The sequence below is a fragment of the Phocoena sinus genome, chromosome 16 (assembly GCF_008692025.1).
Source record: "Phocoena sinus isolate mPhoSin1 chromosome 16, mPhoSin1.pri, whole genome shotgun sequence".
NCBI classification, from domain to species: Eukaryota; Metazoa; Chordata; class Mammalia; order Artiodactyla; family Phocoenidae; genus Phocoena; species Phocoena sinus.
The window spans coordinates 38,106,887-38,121,710 of NC_045778.1; the positions used below are offsets into that span (position 1 = coordinate 38,106,887).

At 40.2% G+C, this 14,824-nt stretch overlaps 1 protein-coding gene across 6 annotated transcripts in view; it reads left to right on the forward strand.

Moving 5' to 3' along the window:
* WDFY4 (WDFY family member 4) overlaps positions 1-14,824 on the forward strand; it is a 277,338-nt gene that overhangs the window by 165,911 nt on the left and 96,603 nt on the right. For all 6 annotated transcript variants that reach the window (XR_004346205.1, XM_032608330.1, XM_032608326.1 and 3 more), the window contains 3 exons: positions 6,304-6,381; positions 12,256-12,462; positions 13,869-13,920. Coding sequence is in view for 5 of the 6 variants with exons in the window: in XM_032608330.1 (XP_032464221.1) it covers positions 6,304-6,381; positions 12,256-12,462; positions 13,869-13,920 (337 nt within the window). In the remaining variant the exon portion in view is untranslated. The remainder of the gene's footprint in view (positions 1-6,303; positions 6,382-12,255; positions 12,463-13,868; positions 13,921-14,824) is intronic.

Sequence of the window (14,824 nt, forward strand, 5' to 3'; positions counted from 1 at the left end):
GTTTGACAGGGGCTGCTTTGTGTCCAAGTTCCCCCACAAGTTCTCTTCTCCTGCCGCACATCTCCAAAGCATCATATTAGAAAAAAGACTGGGCTTTTGCCTTAGATGTAAAATGAGATGTAAAATTAGTCAAGTTTGTCAGCATTTTATGTCACTTGCACTGCTCATAATGATTGTTACTTGTAAATGTGTATAAACGTGTAACAGCAATATTAAGGAAAATTTTGTAAACAAAAAAAAGAAGAAGAAGGAAAGAAATCACCCTATTCCCACTACTCCAAAACAGTAACTGGGGTTTTAAAAATTATATTGTTTCCATTGTTTTGAGTCTTTGCTGGTAAATACTTTTTTATTTTATTGAAGTATTAGCACACATAGAATAAAAGTGTTCCAGTCATAAATATACAAATTTAAGAATTTTAGTGGCATGAACATGTGACCCCTACCCAGATTAAAAAATACAACATTCACGGCTCCCCAGAAGCACCCCCCACTCCATGCCCAATTCTAGTCTCTAGCACCCCCAAAGTAGCCAGTTTCCTGGCAGCTAATATCATACATCAGTTTTCCACTTTTTACTTTTATGTGTGTGAAATAACATATCATATGCTCTTCTTTCTGGCTTATTTCATTCCAAACTGTGTGAAATTTATCCGTGTCTTTTCATGAAGTAGTAGTTCATTCACTTTCATAGCAGTTGACCAACATTTTCATAGAGTTCTCAGACTTTTTGGTCTCAAGACCTGTTTACCCTCTTAAAAATTACTGAGACTTCAAAGAGCTGTTGTTTATATCGATTGTGTCTATTGATATTTATCATGTTAGAAATTAAAACAGATTTTTAAAAGTAAGACATTTATTAATTCATTTTAAGATAGCCGTAATAAATCCATTATATATAAGCATAAATAGCATTTTTGATAAATAACTAGATTTTTCAAAACAAAAAATTTTGAAAAGAGTAGTACTGTTCTATATTTCTGCAAATTCTTTAATATCTATCTGGCTTAGAAGACAACTGGATTCTCATATCTGCTTCTTTATTCAATCAGTTGTAATACTTTTTTATTTATTTTTTGGTTGAAATACATGAAGAAAATCTGGTCTTTCACAGATATGTAGTTAGAAAAGAAAGGAGTATTTTAATAGAATTTTCAGAAAATTATAGATATTCTTCTTTGATACTACACCAAAATTCAACAAGTAGTAGTTTCTGAAAGGTTACTTGAAACTTTTATCAGTGAAATTTTTGTACTCCGTTACAGTAAAATGTATTGATTATCTTGTACTTTGAATGGATATTGTAACCCATACATGATTTGTAACATGCATTGGAGCATGCAAGTAACATACAACGAGAATATTGCTTCCCTGAGTTACGAGATCTCCCAAATGTTGACATGTTTCATTATGCAATATGGAAAGATCATATTCATATACCACCAGTTTTATCAGAAAAATATTTATCTACTGAGAAACTGTCAGGCTCACAGAGGCAGGTACAAGCTTTTCAACATTCTGATATTCGAAATTTGAAAGCCCAAATTTCATCATAGGCAGAAAATACTGTCAGTGGTTTTATTTGATATGACAGGTTCACTTTGTTCATTTTCAAGAAAAGATCTGCCAGATATCCAAGTCTTCATAACTAGTTTTGTCTGTCAGTCATTCTTTCAGATTAAAGTGATCAAAAGCAACTAGTTCAGCTCACAACTCTAACAATCATATGAGTGCTTTTCCTTGAAATGACCATCATGGTTTTTGGTGTTCAGAAGTGCTTTACGCAGATTTCCCATTTATCACACAGACTATTAAAAACGACTGTATTCAAAGACTGAGATTTCATAAAATTAATCATTTGTACTGTTTCATCAATGACATTCATTTTTTTTTTTCAAAGTTTTACTTCTATGTAGCAGGACCCTTTTACTTTTCCATTTTATTTATTTTTTAAATAAATTTATTTTTGGCTGCGTTGCATCTTCATTGCTGCACGCAGCCTTTCTCTAGTTGCAGTGACCGGGGGCTACTCTTCATTGTGGTGTACGGGCTTCTCATTGCGGTGGCCTCTCCTGTTGAGCCCGGGCTGTAGGTGCACAGGCTTCAGTAGTTGCAGCACGCGGGTTCAGTAGTTGTTGCTCGCAGGCTCTAGAGCACAGGCTCACCAGTTGTGGCACATGGGCTTACTTGCTCCACGGCATGTGGGATCTTCCCATACCAGGGATCGAACCCATGTTCCTTGCATTGGCAGTGGATTCTCAACCACTGCACCACCAGGGGAGCCTCATCAATGACATTCTTAAGTGAAGATTTTTTTTCTCCTATGAGTTCCTAGTGGTGAGGACTACATATAATGATTATTTTGGAAATTGTAGATTCACATGCAATGGCAAGAAATAATACAGAGAGATCCCATGTACCCTTTATCCAGTTTCCCACAGTGGTATCATCCTGCAAAACTGTAATACAGTATCACAACAAGGAACATTTCCATCACTACAAGAAGTTCTCATATTGCCCTTTTGGGATTGTCTTTTCTTACTCAGCATAATTCTGTTCAGATTCATCCAGGTTGTTGCATGTATCAACAGTTCATTCTTTTTTTTTTTGTGCGTTATGCGGGCCTCTCACCACTGTGGCCTCTCCCATTGTGGAGCACAGGCTCTGGACGCGCAGGCTCAGCGGCCACGGCTCACAGGCCCAGCCGCTCCACGGCACGTGGGATCTTCCCGGACCGGGGCACGAACCCGCGTCCCCTGCATCGGCAGGCAGACTCCCAACCACTGCGCCACCAGGGAAGCTCTATTACATCATTTTTATGTGGGTTTTTGTGAAACAAAAGTTTTTAATGCTGATGAGATCCAATTCATTTTTTTTCTTTTATGCTTTTGGTGTAAAATCTAAGAACTTCAGCGATTTGTTGAATGAGAGCAGTAAAAGCAGACATCTTTGCTTTGTTTACAGTCTTAGAGAGAAAGCATTTATTGTTTCACATTAAATATCATGTTAGCTGTGGGGTTTTGTAGATGATCTTTATTATGTTAAGGTAGTTCCCCTCTATTCCTGGTTTTCTGAGAGTTTTATTATGAATGAGTGTGGAATTTTGTCAGATGCTATTCTGCATCAGTTGATATAATCATGTCATTTTCTTCTTTAACCTACTAATATGGTAGATTATCTTGATTGCTTTTTGGGTATTTACAAGCTTTGTGTTCCTGGAATAAACCCACTTGGTCATTGTATGTAATTCTTTTTATGCATTGCTAGGTTCTATTTGCTAATATTTTGTTAAGAATTTTTGTATCTCTATTACAACAGCCAGGACATGGAAGCAACCTAAGTGTCCATTGACAGATGAATGGATAAAGAAGATGTGGCACATATATACAATGGAATATTACTCAGCCATAAAAAGAAATGAAATTGAGTTATTTGTAGTGAGGTGGATGGACCTAGAGAGTGTCATACAGAGTGAAGTAAGTCAGAAAGAGAAAAACAAATACCGTATGCTAATACATATTTATAGAATCTTAAAAAAAAAAAAGCAAAACACATACTCATTCTGAAGAACCTAGGGGCAAGACAGGAGTAAAGACGCAGACATAGAGAATGGACTTGAGGACACGGGGAGAGAGAAGGGTAAGCTGGGACTAAGTGAGAGAGTGGCATGAACATATATACACTACCAAATGTAAAATAGATAGCTAGTGGGAAGCAGCCGCATAGCATAGGGAGATCAGCTTGGTGCTTTATGACCACCTAGAGGGGTGGGATAGTGAGGGTGGGAGGGAGACGCAAGAGGGAGGGGTATCAGGATATGTGTATATGTATCGCTGATTCACTTTGTTTTACAGCAGAAACTAACACAACATTGTAAAGCAATTATACTCCAATTAAGATGTTTAAAAAAAAAAGAATTTTTGCATCTCTATTCATGAAAGATAGCTTTATTTTCCTGTACTCTGTTTGTCTGGTTGTGGTGTAAAAGTATAAGGGTATTGCTAGCTTCATAAAACAAATTGGGAAGTGTACCAATTTTTTCTATTTTCTAGAAGATATTTTGTAAAATTTATGTTAATTCTTGCTTAAATATTTTGTAAAATCCTCAAGCAAAATCATATGGACCTGGAAATTTATTTGGGGGGAGTATTTAAATTATGAATTCAGTTTCCTTAACTGTTATAGTCTATTCCAATGATATAATTTATATTGGTTGAGATATAGTAATTTATGTTTTTGGAAAGGATTTGTCCATTTAATCTGAGTTGTTACATTTATGTGTATGTAGTTATTTGTAATATTCCCTTGCTATCTTTTTGATGTCTGCAGGGTCTGTAGGGATAGCCTCTCTTTCATTCTTTATATTGGCAATATGTGTCTTCTTTTTATCTTTGTCAGTATTTCTGCAGGTTTGTAAGTTTTATCGATCTTTTCAAAGAACCAGTTTTGTTTCAATGATTTTCCCCATGTTTTTCTGTTTTTAATTGCATTGATTTCTGCTCTTACCTTTATTATTTCCTTACTTCTGCTTGCTTTGGGTTATTTTTCTCTTTTATTCTAGTTCCTTGAGTGGGATCTTAGATTGACTTAAAAATTGTACTCTTTTTTTTTTCAGATAGGCTCTATGATACAAAACATTTTAAAATTACATCATTTAAAAATATTTTAATTTAAAATCTTTTCATCTATATTAGGGTAAAATTGTATATATTTAAGATGCACAACTTGATGTTTTGATGCACATATACATTGTGAAATAATCACCACAATCAAGGTAATTCACATAGTTACCTTTTATTTTCTGATGAGACCACTTAAGTCCTAACTTCTTAACAAATTTCGAATATATAGTACAATATTGTTAACTAGAGTCACAATGCTGTACATTAGGTTTTCAGAACTCACTATTTTGCATGACTGAAGCTCTGTATCCTGTAATCAACATATCCCCATTTCTGCCTCTCCCCAGCTCCTGGAAACCACCATTCTACTCTCTACTTCTATGAATTTGACTATTTTAGAGTCCATATATAAGTGAGATGCAATGTTCTGACTTATTTCACTTAGCATAGTGTCCTTCAGGTTCATCTATGTTGTTGCAAACAGCACAATTTCCTTCTTTTTAAAGGCTGAATTTTATACATACATAAAACATATATATAGTGAACTTTGTGATGATTTTTTTTCTTTTGTTCTGTTAATGTGATGTATCACCTTGATTGATTTGCATACATTGAACTATCCTTGCATCCCAGGGATAAATCCTACTTGATCACGGTATATGATTCTTGTAATGTGCTGTTGAATTCTGTTTGCCAGTATTTTATGGAGGATTTTTGCATCTGTGTTCATCAGGGATATTGCTCTTAAATTTTCTTTTATTGTGGTGTCTTTGCCTGACTTTGGTATTAGAGTGATGCTGGCCTCATATGATGAGTTGGGAAGTATTCCCTCTTCTTCTATTTTTTGGAAATTTAAGAAGGTTTGGTATTAATTCTTCTTTGAACATTTGATAGAATTCTCCTGTGAAGCCATCTGGTCCTGGGCTTTTCTTTTTTGAGAAGAATTTGATCACTAATTTAATCTCCCTATTTGTTATTGGTCTGTTCAGATTTTCTAAAATTTAACTCTTTTCTAATGCATGCATTCGGTGACATATATTTCTCTCTCAGTATTGTTTTAGCTATGTGACAAATTTTATAAACATACTGTACTATGTATTTTTTAAAATTTCCCTTGAGACTTACTTTTTGATCCATGGATTATTTAGAAGTATATTGTTTAGTTCCCAAGTGTTTGGAGATTTCCTGTTATTGATTTCAGTTTGATTCTTTTATGGTCAGAGAACATATTTTGCAGGTTTTAATTTTTTAAAAATTCGTTGAGATTTATTTTATGGTCCAACATGTAGTTTGTCTTGGTATATATTTTGTGGGGGCTTGAAAAATGTGTATTTTACTATTGTTGGGTGCACTATTCCATAAATGTGAGTTACTTGAACATTTTTAGAATTCCACTTTAATTTATCTATTATATTCTAGCTTTTCTAGTTTTTCTTGGGAGGAAGATTTATCTGCTACAAGCTAGTTCGTCGTAGCTGGAAGTGGAAGTAACCCATAAGCATGTATGTGAGTGTGTATGTGAATGTAACAGCATAGGTGGTACATGTATTCATGAGGTTGTGATTGATTTGACCAACAAATCCTGTAACTCTCACTTCCCCCGACAACTGGTCAGAGTAGAGAAGTTCTTACCTAAAATCACAGCTGTTATTAGTTGTGACTTGTTTTGTCTCTTTTCCAGGACTTCATGTCATGTATCGAGAACTACAGACGAAAAGGACAGGAGCTATATGCATCTCTGTACAAAGATCATGTACAGGTAAGAAACAAGGCAATTCCCTTCTCTGCACAGTAGACCAGAACCTACCTTGAACCTGAAATAAAGAATCATAAGAGCGTTTGGTTTAAATTCTAAATTGGCTAAGCCAATAATTGGTCATCAGTGAGTCAGTCCTACCTTCATGACCTGTGCCATGGGATTTGGACCCACACTGTCAGCAGCTGAGGAGATAGGCAGTGTTTCCATCCACTTATCTACTCATTCATCCATTGGGCGCCTCAGATCCTGTGCTAGGAGCTAGGGGCACGATTGTAAACACAGCAGACGTGGGCCTCACTCTCGGGTAGCTTACTCTAAAGGAGAGTTAAATAAGTGCACAGATAAATAGATCATTATAACTTGGAAAGAGCAATAGACAGGGAAAATACAAGTATAATGGGAGATTATAACAGGGGGAAGGCTTAATTTGGGCAGATCAGAGGCCCTCTCCAAGGAATTGATCTTTAAGTTGAAATCTGAAGAAGGAGGAATATGGACTAAAGTATTTTAAGGAAGTGGTTTTGACTAAGGGGAGGGAATGTGTGAAGCTCCTGAGTCGGGAAAGCACTGGATGTCATCAGTTAACTGGAAGAAGAGGAAGTGACTGGGATGATCTGAGCTGGGAAGGGACAAGGGTGAATGAAGATGAGGCAGGGCCAGAGCAAGCAGAGTGGCTTCCTCCACTGTAGGGGTTTGGCTTGTTCTCCTAAGGACAGTGGGTTGCCACTGATGAGGGTAGATTTAGATGTTGAAAACCTCTCTCTAGGAGTGATTTCTGTACAGTCCAGGTAAAGAACACTGGCTGTCATGCCAGGGACATCTTTATTTGAATCTCAGGTCTGCCCCTTCCTAGGACTGAGCCTAGTCTGAGCCTCAGGGTCCCCATCTTTAAGACAGGATAATACTGCCTACCTGTAAAGATTAAAGGGTGAGTATGGAACACCTAGACAGTGGCTGGCAGGGAATAGATGTCCCATATGTGGTTAATGAATGGCTAAGAAGTTCATTTTTAGGTGGTATTATTGATGTTAAAATTACTAAAAATTTTCTAAAATGATTGCTAGTAATAGAACACAACAATAGAATTAAAACTTCACAAATTATATTTTTACTTTACAATTTCTCTGTGCCAAAGCCTTGCTAGGTGTAGGAAAGGCAGAGATGATAATGATACTCGTCTGGTTGAAGGTTCTTAACACTCAGTAGAGGGACCAAGAGTAAAGAAATTAAAGCAGGGTGATAAGGCCAATACTAGGATGTTGTACTACAAAGAGAGGAGCAGTGGGGTATAAGGAACCATTGGGTGTGCCTGGGGTAAGGCGAGGTGTGAACGAATGGTGAAACAGTAGTCCCCAAGTTCAAGGGAAACAGAATAGGCTCTGATCAACTTAAGCCAAGTAACCTGATCCAGTTCCCTCCATATGTGCTTGTTTGGGCGCCCACAACGTGCCCCCACGAATAGGGATTTGTGAGATGCCCAGCGTGCACCCCAGAAACATACAGACTAGCGACACAGCCTCCCAGGCTGTGCTACATAAGGAGGTGGGCAGTTTATCAGACATGCCGGGGTGGGGGGAGAGGCAGTTTGGGGATAGGTGTCCTGCTGGCTTATATTTGCGTGTTATCTGCGCCCCTTGGACAGGACCTCGCATGTGAGTGCCTTACTACTTGAATTCACCAACTTCGTTCAGGACTAGCAATATGGCTGCTAAATTCAGCTGCCATTGGGGGAAAAGTAAGATGAATCATTTAGGATTGCATCCTTTATTTAGGGATATCCCCATCACGCTTGTTCCATTTCAAGACAGAGGGTGTTGTTTATCTAAACTGTCAAATCAGCATCTAGTCAAGAGTTTGACCATTTCTCTTCTTATGGTTGGAAAAGCCTGGAAGATTTGGTCATGGCTAGGAGAAATGTGCTCTGTGGTAACTGGTGGATTTCTGCTGAAATTTGAAAAACTGAAGGTTAATGGGGAAGGACAGAAGAACCTTGGCAGAGGCTCTGAGCCCATAAGGCAAGGGTCCAGCCTCCTGGAACATCAGTCTGGCTTATTTTCAGCAGTGGGCCTGACTGGGGCTCAGAGAGTACTTGAGAAAGTGGGACAGAGTTTTACTGTTGATTGAAGTATTTTTGAGAAAATCAGCATTTTGAGGCTAATCCATGAGGATACTTTCCAAGTGTTTAAATATTTAAGACAGATCGTTCCGATGTTTAAAAGAATGCAGGTGTTATCACCGTTTGCCAGAGATAATGGGGTCTGGAGTGTTCACCCCGCTTTCTTTTAAGGGGTGTAGTAGACTTTCCCAACGAAGGCCCCACTCCACTTCCAGAGAAGTCAAGTCCAAGTTCTGGAAAGAAATCAGCCTTGTGAAATATGCCATGTTCTTCAAGGACAGCTTCTCCTAATTACACTCTGCGAGGTCCTTCCAAGAGGGTGGAGATAATGAGGTTCAAGGGCCCCCGCCCACACGGCTCTCAGTAACAGGTTGCGTAAGACTTTTCCAGCTGGGCATTTTACTTAACCTGAGAGGTCACTGGCGATGCAGGTGCTCACAGCATGACAAGATAGCGTCACCCAGTGCCCTGGAAGCTAACCCAAGCATCATCAGTATACCTCATCATCCCATCACCAGCAAATCGTGCAATTCTGATATTTAATCTCCCCAATTTCCCATCACTCCAGAAGTGCCGACGAAAACAGGTGCCTCTGCTCTGGCCCTGCCCAGATGCCCCTTTGCCATTTCCAGTTACATCTGTTCTCTTCTCTGTGGTCCAGCTGCTCTGGCTCTGCTCTGTGATATATCCAGGCCACCTGTTCTTATACTGAGTCCTCATCATACCTTACAGACACACCTCATTTTGTCTGTATTTTTTTAAAAATTACAGCTTTTACTGTTTAAAGTTCTGTGCAAGATGCCTTCCACCCCAGAAATGGCCTTTCTTTTAGTGTGTGAGGGGCATTGCTCTGTCCCCTCTCTTTTGGGCTCTCTGGGGGCCAACAGGCTGTTTCCATTTCTTGCTCAGTCTCTATATATCCATTACATTTTGGTAACAGCTCTTTCAGATGTAAGTATCAGAAACTCAACTCAAACTGGCTTAGGCAACACACGAAATATTTTGAAAAATCCAGGAGAACATCACAGTTCAAGAAGAGCTGGATCCAAGTATTCAAACTCTGCTTTAAGGAATCTGCCTCCTCTCTCCCTCTCTTTCTTTTCTTTCTCTCTTTTTCATACACACACACAAACACATGTTCACACAAACATTAAACACACAAGTGTATGAGATTACTAATATGTTTTAGGTAACGAAGCACATGGAGGAGAGAGCATTTGAGGCTGGCATGAACTCATGCTCTGCTCCCCAGTCTGTACATCCTGGAACCAGGCAGGGCTCATATAAAGGGTGGGAAATTATGTAACTTGCACAAAGGGACTGTCTCATTGCTGAGAGGCCTGCCTGTAGGCTGGGTATGCCTCAATGCAGATACATCAGGTGCCTTTTCCTGATGCACATAAGGTTGGCCAGCGCAAGGTAAGCAGCCCTGAACGTGTACACATCCACCTCTCTGCAGTCTGCTCTATACGGGCTCTAGAGACAACCAGTTCCAATCCCAGAGAATGATGCTCAGTAGCCCATCCTACAACCATTCATCACCCACTGAAGCCAGGGCTGGAGTCAGCTGCACCCCAGCACGGGGAACTGAAAGTAGGGACGGTCTGGTTGCCAAGAGGAAAGTCTCAGTGATGCTACCCAAGAGCTTCTATTCAGCCGAGAATCATAGCTGCCTCTGATACACCAGCATCCCTGCCCCTGTGTCTGGTGTGGCATTTGGCCCACTCGAGGTTTGGACTGAATGGGGACCTTACCTTGTGCAGAAGCATGGGCATTACAGAACACCTTGCGGGTGCAGGAGCTCAGGACTTTCGCTTATTCAGTCATCTCATGTCCTTTGTGTTGGGACCACATACAGCCTTCCATCATGGACTAAACAATCATTCATCTCTGAGGGATGAATGAGGGATCTTATCCCTGACACACATCTGTCTAGCTGCAGATATGCAGGCAACACGTTTGCCCTGTGATGAAGACTCAGGCAGCTGTGAACCTCCAGCTTGCATAGGTGGAGCCTTAGGGTGGAAGGGATGCTCTTAAAAGACTAATTGGAAACCCCGGATGAACAACCCAGTAGCTTGGGATTGTCCGTCCTCTGTGAAGCTCAATATGGAACTACAGATGCAGCAGCAACCTCCCAGGAGCTGAAATATTGTCCCCAAACACGTGTTCATTTCATATAACCAAATCCCTATAAAAGGCTTTGGATAGTCATTATTTTTCTGGAGTTTTTTATTAAACAATTGGCGTACTTGTAAAATGCTATAACTATTTAGGATATGAATTTAAGAACTGTGGAGAAACAAAATTATCTTGTTTTGAAATAGAATTTGCTTTATTCACAATAATAATACCAACTGCTTAAGCTGGGTAAGGCACCGTATTAAACTCTGGAAAATATTGTCTCATTTGATCCTTACATAAACCCATGGTTTTATTATGGTGGTAATATTACTAACTGAATTTGACTGATGAGGATGTTAAGTCTCCTTCAGATTAAACTGCTAGTGAAGAGCAGAAACATTGTGGCAGCCCAGGTTCATCTGACACCAAAGACCAAGTACTTAGAACTATACCATCTCTCATGTTTTTGTGAGAATTTTCAGGTTCTGAGAACGATTTTCCCATTCAAAATGGTCTAGATCTAAGTCTGCCAGTCTTTGAAGTAATACTGGCAGAAATCACGACTTAATGAAGTGATACCAGGGCCCTAGGAAAGGAATCAAGCACGCAGGCTAAAGTGAAGGCTCTGGAATTAGACAGGCTGGGTTTCAGTCTTAGCTTGGTCACCTGTTGGTCCTTGGGGAAGTCACTTCTCCTCTCCTAGACTTGGTTCCTTCATGAGGATAATAGAAAGTACTTACAAGTTCCAAGACTCACTTACGGTGTCATTGTGTAGAGGAAACGAGATAGAGCAGGTGAGAGGCTCAGCCTCGTACATGACAATGAGTTTCTTTTCTCTTTATGTTACTTTTGTGAGGTCTGTGCTTCTTGTCCTTAGCACTTTCACCTTTCAGTTTTCTGAAAAATTAAAATGTAGGGCACATACCATCAAATATTTGAATAGTTGGAAAAGTTCACCCTGCAGACAAAGTTGATTCTGCTGTCCAAACTGAATTGAAATGTTTCCTTGATAGATGATGTAGGAAACTTCAATGTGGCATACAAAAGCAATTTAGGGGTGTCGATGTATTTTGTAAAAGGTTTGAGTTATACTCTAGCAGAAGGTATAACAGTCAAGTGCTATGTATGCAAACTATGAGGATTTCATAGATATTAGGAAGGATAATTTTGATTAACATCAAAGGTTTTAGCTTCTTTGAACATTCTCACCACACTTCCAGTCCAGACACTGGAAGGAGGGCTTTCAGCATCATTTTGAAGGGTAGGGGCTGTGGTGAGGTTCTGTGTCCATTCTACCAAATAGCCGTCCAGTTCTCTGATGAATAGCATGGGGACCTTTGGGACCTGTTACTTTCTGCACAGCACCCAGCAGTCACGAGGCTCTGTGGGCCAAAGGGCAGAGGGTTTTTTTTCTCCTTGAAGCTGAATTAAATGGTCTCAAAGCTGAAAAACTGATTTCTTCTCCTGGCCTGGTCCTAGCTCCAGAGAGTACACCCTGAAGGTGCTTGGAGCTGCCTATAGAGGTGATTTTCCTCAGGCAATTATGGGGGGCTTGGTCTGTTCACCCCAGGAGGTTTGGGGCCAGGCTGGTGAGGCGATGTGTCCAGAGGTGACGCTGTACTTCTGCTTCTCAGAGGCGGAGATGTGGCAAAACCAAGGCAGCCAACGCCTGGGCCAGGATCCAGGAGCAGCTTTTTGGGGAGCTGGGCTTGTGGCGTCAGATGGCAGAAGCCACACCCTGCTCCCGGTGGGAACTGGACTGGAGAGAAGGACCAGCTCGCATGAGGAAACGTATCAGACGCTTGTCTCCGCTGGAGGCCCTGAGTCGAGAAAGGCTCAAGGTAAGAATTAGATGCAACAAGACAGGATGCTTCCAGTCAGGCAGTGTCTAGGGAGGTGTCTCCTTAGCTTTTCCATCTGATGTTGTTTCCATCAGGAGTGCTTTGGCATGGACAGATAGGAGAGATAATGCGTGCAGTTCACTGTAGGAGTGCTGTAATGCATTCTTGGTGCTGTTTAACAGAAGGAAAGAATCACTAACTCCCCAGGTACATAGAAGGGATGCTATAACTACAGCCTGAATGAATGCAAAAAATAAGTGAGTGAGTGGTTCATATATACACCACTGACCCAGTACCACGCTGACATCCATAAAAGTCCATTAGAATGGTCTGGATGCCAGCGTTTGAAAAGAGCCACGTGATGGGCACTGTCTCTTGTACAAGTTATGTGTCATAGAGCAGTCATAGCCAGCCCTTCTATGGGTATTACTGTGCAAGCAAATCCCATATCAAGTCTTACAATGGAAATATCTTGAACTCAGCTATTTCTGCAAGCTTGAGCCAGTGACCCGCTTCGTCCAAATGACACTGAAGCTGCATTGGATTCCCAGGCAACGGAATCTGGACAGTCCCCAGGTGTTTGCTGTAATGAAGCTTGGACTCTCTGTCAAACTTACATTTTTGCCTTTTAAATGATGAGGAACCGTCCTTGGCTTGGTAGTGGATACAGAAGAATCTGTTAATAGCATTTCATGTCCTCATTGAACAATTCTGCTTTAAGATGTTCTGAAAAGCAGCCTTTCCAGACCCTGGAACGCAAGACATTTCCTTCTGCATTCATCCTGAGTTACAATGTTGGGCTTCTTCTCTAGTCTGTAACCTCAGAATCTTTTACCCACATTAAATCCTTTATAAAACCTAATGAAAAAATTATATTTCATTTATTCAGTAGACGTTTTAGTTTTGAGTGTATTGTCTGTAAACATCTGGTGATATATAGTATTTTTCCCTCAATACATTTCTTAGGAAATGGAGGCAGGAAAAATAAGCCTGCCCGTGGTGCTGATGTCAAGGACGAAGGCTGGCTGTGGAACCTAGACTCTGGTCTCTTGGGCTGTCCAGCCCCAGACCCTGTCCCTGGTCCCCTCTCCAGGGTGGCCCATACCACAGACAGCCAGGATACTCTCTACTCCCATTTGACATAATCTTTGGTAATTACTGTAAATCCTACTTAATGGAAGATTGTGGGTTTTTTCCCCTTTGACTCAGGAACATTAATACTTGCATTTTATTGTGGTCCTTTAGGATTTGGCATTTTGCTCCCCTTGCCTTTGAGTCTTGAGTGTATGAGTGATTTGAAGGAGCCATATGCATGTGTGTGTATGTGTTTGTGAATCTGTGGAATGGGGGGGTGGGGCCCATAGGTATCCAGGATTTAATTTCTCTTTTCTCTGGTTTTATTTCAGGAAAGTCAGGACAGAAATGGTGATATTTCTCAGTTAAATGCTGAAAACCAAGGTATTCAATTTATCTGTATTTTTATTTAACAGTTAAACCAATTCTTGGTTTTATTTAACATCTCCTTAAAGATATGAAGTTAATATATTGTGGGAAGAAAATGCTGCAAGTCTAGAGTAGGGAGTGCAAGGCCTTTCATCACTCTGCTCTCCAGAATGAAGAGGGACCCATTCCAGACCTGAACACTCCACTGGGGGAAGAATTTTGTATTTAGGTTGCAACAGTAATAATTTTTTTCAGGGAAACTATCCTGTCAGTTTGCTATACGAGGGAAACCTCAAAAGTGCCCCCCCAAATACTAATACATGTTCAGTATGTGACCCAAAACACCTAGGAGGAAAATAGGAAAATATTTTAGAGCAAAATTGGATGGGATAGATATTTAATACTTAACACTGAGTTCTCTGATTGTGAAGATGACAGATATGATGGTCATTGTTATTTCTCCAATTTAAAAAAGCACTTTGAATCATTGTTGATGTTTATGCTTACCCTTTGTGTAATACTCATGGAGGAATTTGGTTGAGTTGATATGCCAAAAATCTAGTTTATTTTCAGAGGTCATTTTGGCCCGAACACATCAAATACATACCAAACACACACACAGACACATACATTATATTTCAGATTTTGTGTTTCTGCCAAAGACTCTGCCTTTTGTTTCAGACACTCTCTGTCTGTGAGTTTCACTGTATCCTAGGCTGCAGCTTATATCATATCCTTAACCAAGTGACAGCTTCCTAGAGCTGATCAGACTTGTCTCATTTAGTGCCTTAGCACTGGATTTTGCGTGGAGCTTGCTGTCTTGTCAGTCTGTAGTAACAAAGCCCAGAAGTGAGGATCTTGAGCTCTGACCCCAGGCTGATTTGGGGAGTCCCACTTGGGACTTGGGATGACAGTGTAA